The following is a 7,688-nucleotide window of genomic DNA, read 5'->3' on the forward strand; positions in this document are numbered from 1 at the left end:
TTGTTAGTCCCTAGCAATTCAAGCGGATAACAAAATATTACCAAAATGAACAAATCAAACAAACTCTGACTAATCGAAACAAAATAAAATATTAGTGTAAACTCTAGAAAATACTATATAAAAAAAAATTACAATAGATATAATTCCAGATTTTTTGTGTGTGTGTTTCAAATCATATTCTTTGCTTTAATTCATAACACAGATAATATTGAAAAATCTTTAAAGTAAAAAGTTTCAACTCCAAATCCTCACAGGTATTGAAATATTTAAAAAGAGGAAGGGTTGTCACTCTTGGAGCGGGAAAGATATATTAATTGACGCTCAAATGGATAAAGATTTTTATGACGACAATGTAAACAATTATTGACCCATAGATAGGCTAACCAAAAATATTTTGAAATTCAGATGACAAGTTAACTTTCGGGATTTCATTACAGTACGTAGAGCCAAAATAAAGAAATAAACAACGACTTTTTTTTTTTTTTTTTGTATTTGGTGACTAAAATTTACGAAAAATAAACTGTAGCAAAGTTTCTTTCGATTGATGATGATATATTATTTTTTTTCTATATATATATTATATATGCATATATATTTTTACCGACATATATATATTTTTTACTTTGCTAAATGATTAAAACTAAGATATTGCTCTTTATATGATATATATGTATTTTTTTTAAGGGCAATATCCACAATAATTATTTACCGTAGTAAAATTTTCTTTGGTATATTTTAAATTTTGACCAAGCTACGCTGATAGAGAAATGTTGCTCTTGTTTGGATTTTTTTTTTTATATATATAATATGTAAGATATTGCTCTTTATATGATATATATGTATTTTTTTTTAAGGGCAATATCCACAATATATATCTTTACTCTTTTTCTTTTTTTACAAGAGGCAACATGTGATAAGAAAATATAAAGATAATAAATTTACAATTAGGCTCAATTCTAAAAAAAATATCCCTCTAGTAATTGTCATATTTTCAAATTTCAAAAAATTTCGATTTTACCAATTCAGAAGATCAATATATGTTCAAAAAGTTGTTTTCTCAATTCTCACTTCTCGCGAAAAATGAAAGCTTTTAACTTAAGATTTTTCTCAATTAAATGTGTTAAAAACAATCAAATCACATGTTTGGTTTGTGCAATTTTTACTGGAATTACTATCTAAGTAACTAAATATAGTACAAACTAGTCTAACACAATATTTATTTATTCACATAATTAGCAGCAGAATTTGACTCAAAATTTTCAAAAAGGTAAGAAATTTATCGAACTTAACGCAAGAATATACTCAGTACCCCCAACTAAAATGAGACAGTGTCCTCAATGTCTAAATATGTATATGATAAGAACATGAGATGAGAACCGAAAAAACAGAGAATATGCACAGTGATAGATGTTGATTTTCTAAAAAAAAACAAATGACAGAAAATAAACTAAAATACGAAAAATAAAGAAAGCAATTAAAGATAGGACTAGTAGTGAAAGAATTCACTAACCTTGGTAAATCGGGTCATGAAAGAGCGTTTCCTCCACTTCAGGTGGTGTTAATTCTAAAAATGGTTTCAACCTTTGACCATTGACTTTGAATACATTACCAAATTTAGAATTTTCAATTTCAACAGCTCCGTAAAACAGTACGAACAGAAAATATTCCAGTCCATTTAGAACGTAACTTACCGGGATCAAAAGGAATGTCCCAATCAGGAGGTCGAAATAACTTTTGTGGTCTAGGGAGTGATTGTGATTCTCTAGGAATTTTAATAGATCGATCTGCTAACTTTTTCGGAACATTGGTGTTTCTATTTGCAGTACACAGATCTTTTAAAAAATTTGAGTACGCAGGTATTTGCTTAATGACATCTAAGAAAGGGATATTTATATTTACTTGCTTGAATACCTCTAAGATGTCACCATACTTACTACCTCTTTTGATTGGGACCAATCTCTGTGGGAATGGAGCTTTTGGAATGAACGACAAAGTTTGACTCATTTTTTCAACCGAGTCTTTGGAATGTGAGCTTTCAGGCTGACTCTTTTCATTTTCTTTTAACGAGTCAGTGTTCATTTTAGCATCAGGTTGAGATATGTAATCAAGTTTTTCAATAATTTTTCCAGACCTAAGGATAGAAATTGAATTAGCTTCTTCAATAAGTCTAGATGTACTTATCTCATACTGGCTCTTTGGATTGGGAATGAGTTGACTGGGAAGTTTTTCCTTTTCCCTTTCAACTACAATAGTAGCAAGCTGACCAATTTGTGTCTCAAGCCTTAGCATAGATTGAGAACTTGTGTGTAAATCTTGTTGGGTGGTTTGCATGAACTGTTGTAGGGTATCCTCTAAAGATGGTTTTCTTTGTTGTTGAGGATATGACATATATGGTTGGGCATGACTCTGATTGGGTGAGTTGTATTGGTGCCCCTGGTTCCTTGGAGGCTGATTCTGTCTCCAAGAAAAATTTGGATGATTTCTCCAATTTGGATTGTAGGATTGAGAAAATGGGCTATCAGATGATTTCCCATAAGTTTGAAGAGCGTTCACTTCTTCAGAAAATGCCTCTTGGTATATAGGCAATGATGGACATGACTGGGCACTATGACTTGTACTATAGCATAAGGAACAAATTTCATTCCTATGTATAGGAGTATTCATGGATTGACTTAATGACATAGCTTCAACTCTCCTAGTTAGATTTGCTAATGATGTTTTAATATCTACGTCATCTTTGACATCGTAAATTCCACCTCTCTTACGTGTGTTGGAAGCTTTCGATCTAGGATCTTGGCAATTCCACTGTTGAGAATTTACAGAAAGATTCTCAAGAGACTCCCAAGCCTCATCCCCTCTAAATTTCAAAAATTTTCCAGTGTGCATTGATTGTACCATTTGTCGGTTTGAGGGAGATAATCCATCATAAAAGTATTTTACCCATCTCCATTTTTCAAAACCATGGTGTGGATATTTTAGCAATAAATCTTTAAATCTTTCCCAACATTCATAAAATTCTTCGTGATCTTTCTGATAAAATTCGGAGATTTCTCTCCTAATATTATCCGTTTTAGACATGGGAAAAAATTTGGACAAAAATTTATTAACTAATTCATCCCAAGTAGAAATGGATCGGGCTAGGAGTGAATTTAACCAGGCTTTAGACTTATCTTTTAATGAGAATGGAAAAAGTCTAAGCCTAACAGATTCATCAGAAAAATTTTGAAATCGAAAAGTAGAGCAAATTTCTAAAAAATCTTTTACATGCATGTATGGATCCTCTTTACCTAACCCATAAAAAGATGGCAAAAGTTGAATTATGGAAGGTTTCAGCTCAAAATGTGTAGCATTTGTTTCAGGAAAAATAATGCATGATGGTGGATTAGCAGAAATTAGAGAAAAATGATCAATAAGAGTTTTTTCTTCCACATTTACTTGATTTGGTTCCATGATGTCAAAATTTTCACTTTTAATTTCAACCCACAATAATTTTCTTTTTACCAAACGATTTTTAGAATTTCGTTCCCAGCGAATCATACACTAAGTATCACAAAAATTAAAATAACATGAAAAAATTAGGAGGTGTTGCCTACCATATAATTGCGTAAATAAAGACTGAATTTAAAATATAGCGAGAAATAAATAATATGTATATTTGACAGAAATATAAATACTAATATTAATATATGTGCAGATATAAAGACAGAATTTAAAATATAACGGGAAATAAATAATATGTATATATTTGACAGAAATATAAATATTAATATTAATTATAATTTATAATATATTATTATATTAATAATATGCTTTTCTTAATAGTTAAGTAATGTATATATAATAATAATAATAATATATAATTATATATATATAAATCTTACTTCACTATTAAGAAACGTAATATATAATATATATAATATAATAACTAGTAGAAGAATTATACCAACCTGAATTAAAGTAGTTTTTCTTCTTGCAGTTCCCCGGCAACGGCGCCAAAAACTTGTTGTATACCGAAATGGTACGTTTTACATTTATCAACTCGCAAGCGCACGAATCTTTATTGTAGTATGGAGATTGTGAAGAACGAGGTCGAACCCATGGGAATTGCGTGAGATCGAAGAAAATACTTATTTAATCTAAGCTAATAAAACTCTAACCTAGTTCCGAAAATGGTGAAGTTTTTGGTAACAAAATAAAATAAAGTGTTTAAATGATAAAAATGACAGTAACAGATATTTTCAGAAATATTTTGGGATATTATTAAGGGTTCAGAATCCACTTAAGTGTATATAAAAATATTTATGTTTATATTGATTCTCATAATTTAATCAGTAATCAAACCAATTATTTTCTAATAAAAAATAGATTTTCCTTCGCTTTAAAATTATAACTTCTAAGCATTAAATGTGAAACAATTTAATGTAAATACAAAAAATCAAAGAATATTCTTTTTAATAAAATATGGAACCAAGCATAAATAATTTCTAACTATCAAAAATACTTGATATTAAAGATGAAAGAAATTATTTTAAGAAGCGAAAATCATAAGCATATATTGTACTGAGAATCAAAATAAAAATAAATAATTAATTAAATACACTAGGTTTCATCGTCCTCCTTAATAATAAGGGAACTTAGAAACCCATAAGAAAATTAACTAAGAAAGCGGTAAACTAACACTGAGCGCTCTAAGCGTTTTCTCTGGATTTTTCTATCTGAAACTGAAACTGTAACTGAATTCTAAAAACCTAAGCTTCTATATATAGAAGGGTAAAAGGACTAATGCGCAATTAAACTTATTACAAATTGCATGTGGGTAATTTTGCAAATAAAATAAACTAATCCGGAGCTGCCACGTGTCACTGTCGGATTGGTTGCATATGGACACGTGGCAAGTGGAGAAAGGTGGTGTTGGCTGAATTTGTTGTGTCATTGGACACGTGTCTCGCTCTTATTGGCTGAAAGTGGAGCAAGTTTGACTTTTGATGTGTTGTTGGGGTGCCGGACCGAAGAAGAGCCAGCCGCGTGGCTGGCGAGTGGAGCAAACGAAAGGCCCAGGACGAGCCGTGCGCTTCACGCGCGCGTGAGGGAGGGAGAGGGAAAAAGGAGCTGTTGCTTGGACCTACTACCCACCACGGGACCAGGGATCTGGGACTCGATGCTTGGACCCGACCACTAGTCGGTGTCTAGATCTAGGACTTACACTAGAACGCGAACCCAAACTCAAACTCAAACCAGGACCCGGATACACACCCAGACCCAGACCCACACTCGGGAACCGAAACTGAAACTTGAAATGGAACTGTACCTGGATCTTGGAACGGGACCGGGACTTGGACCCAAGCCTGTGCCCAGAACTGGACCAAACCTCTGACCCTGACTGAGACCGAAACTCGTACCTGAACCTCACCTCGGACCAAAATCAAGACCTAAACCCAGACTCGGACCCAAACTTAACAAGAACTCGTACCCCGTGACTTGAAACTGGAACTGAAACCAGAAGCAGATCGGGACCCCGGACCAGGACCTCGACCCAGACCCAAAACTGTAACCGGACTAGGGCTTGGACTCAGACACAAACCCACCCCGAGATTGGGTCCCAAACTTGAATCCAAACCCGAATCGTGACTCAGGACCCAAACCCACACCTAAACTAAGACCCAAAGATGGAATAGGACTGAGGACCTAGAATAGGGATCGAGACACAAAACTGCACCCTAGTGTCGGTCTTGGACCTAGACCGAGACCCAGACCGCGACCTGGGACATGAACCGAGACAAGACTAGGACCCGTGATTGGGATCCAGATCTTCTTCTGGGATCCAAGAACTAGGGCTTGGAAAAGACCCATAGTACGTGTCTTGATCTGGGAGTCGGACAAGGACCCGAAGCTGGACCAAGACCTGGACCCAGACCCAGACATGGGACCCGAAATTGAAACTTGAACTAGAACGTGACCAGGACCCTGGAATAGGACCGAGACCGTGACCAGAACCTGGACCTTGACCGGCACCAAGAACTAGACCATAACCAAGCCCAAAAACTCGAGCTCAGACCAAGTCCCGAACCCGATCCCAGACCCAGACTAGTACTGAGACACGAACTCGAACCCAAATCCAAATGCAGATTTCGAAACCCGGACCAAGACCAAGCCCTTGACCGAGACTGGGATTCAGACCTAGACTTGGACACGAACCCAAACCCAAAACCTAATACTGACCCTGCACCCGCATTGGGATCAAAACACGGGATGAGGACTCGCAGCCGGACGCGAGACCCGGACACCGAACCTCGTACCCGACCCGTACCTGGACCCGGCTCACGATTCGAAAAATCCATACCCATCGACCCAAACCTAGACTTGGACCTAGACCAGATTTCAAACCCGCATCAGATTGGAACCCAAGACTCGTACACGGAACTGAACTCGGACTCTGATCGGGATCGGAACATGGGACTCGGACCTGCATCTAGACCCAGACCCAGGACCCTAACCCAAACTCAGAGCCTGATCTCGACCTAGACTAAAATCCGAGCTTGAACCTAAACTCGGACCAGTACACGAACACCGACCCGAACTCGAACCGAAACTCGAACACGGAATCACAACTGGACCTGGAACTGGACTTGGACTAGGACCAGGACAAGGACCTAAACTCGAACTCGAGCCTAGATAAAAACCAAGACTGAGACCTAGACCCGAACAAAGAATAGGACTCAAACTCGAACCTAGATTGGGACCCAAACCTAAACAAGAATCGGGACCTTAACCAAAAACGGGATAGGGACCTAGGAAACAGAATTAGGACTGGGACCTAGTACCCGACCCCAGACTCGGACTTGAACCTAGGACCTAGCTCGTCACCTAGCACCAAAAATGGAATCAGACCAGGACCCGAGATCAAGATCTGGATCTCGACACGGGGCTTGGATCAAACCAGTAGTCAGTGTCTTGATTTGGGACTTAGACCAGAACCCAAACCCAAACCCAGACTCAGGAACAAAAATTGAAACTTGAACTGGAACCGTACTGGGATCTTAGAACTGGACCAGGACCTGATTCAGACCCAATCTCGGAACCGGACCCAACCTCGAACCCTCACCGAGACCGAAACCCAGACCTAAACCTCGCCCTGGACAAAAATCAGGACCCCAACCGAAACTCAGACCCAAACTCGACCCGAAACCGTACCCCGTGACTTGAAACCAGAACAAAAACTAGAAGCTAATTTGGACCCAAGAACAGGACCACGACCATGACCTAGACCCAGACCCAAAACTGTAACCGGACCAGGACCCGGACTCGGACATGGACCAACCTTGGGATTGGTTCCCAAACATTAACCAAACCCTAATCGGGACTCAGGACCCGAACCAAGACCTAAACTCAGACCCGAACATGCAACAAGACTCGGGACCCAGGATTAGGATTGAGACCCAGAACTGCACCCATGTCTCTGTCCTGGACCTAGACTGAGAACGAGACCGGGACATGGGACATGAACCTAAACCAGACTTGGACCCTTGATTGAGATCCAGATCTTGTCCCAGGATTAGAGAACACAGGCTTGGACAACACCCATATTCGGTGTCTTGGTCTGGGACTCAGATGAAGCACCCAAAGCTGGACAAAGACCCGGGCGCGTACCTGCACCAGGGACCCAAAACCGAAACATGAACCAGAACGTG

General features: G+C 38.0%; 1 protein-coding gene and 1 non-coding gene across 2 annotated transcripts; one reads left to right on the forward strand and one right to left on the reverse strand.

Moving 5' to 3' along the window:
* Positions 1-1,629: 1,629 nt before the first annotated feature.
* On the reverse strand, positions 1,630-2,898 carry LOC133035530 (uncharacterized). Its single transcript, XM_061111375.1, has one exon. The coding sequence runs from the start codon at positions 2,896-2,898 to the stop codon at positions 1,630-1,632; it is 1,269 nt and encodes a 422-aa protein (XP_060967358.1).
* A 58-nt stretch (positions 2,899-2,956) lies between these two features.
* On the forward strand, positions 2,957-3,063 carry LOC133033777 (small nucleolar RNA R71). The gene has a single exon (XR_009685841.1). It is a non-coding gene; the product is annotated as a small nucleolar RNA R71 (small nucleolar RNA).
* Positions 3,064-7,688: the final 4,625 nt, after the last annotated feature.

The sequence above is a fragment of the Cannabis sativa genome, chromosome 1 (assembly GCF_029168945.1).
Source record: "Cannabis sativa cultivar Pink pepper isolate KNU-18-1 chromosome 1, ASM2916894v1, whole genome shotgun sequence".
NCBI classification, from domain to species: domain Eukaryota; kingdom Viridiplantae; phylum Streptophyta; class Magnoliopsida; order Rosales; family Cannabaceae; genus Cannabis; species Cannabis sativa.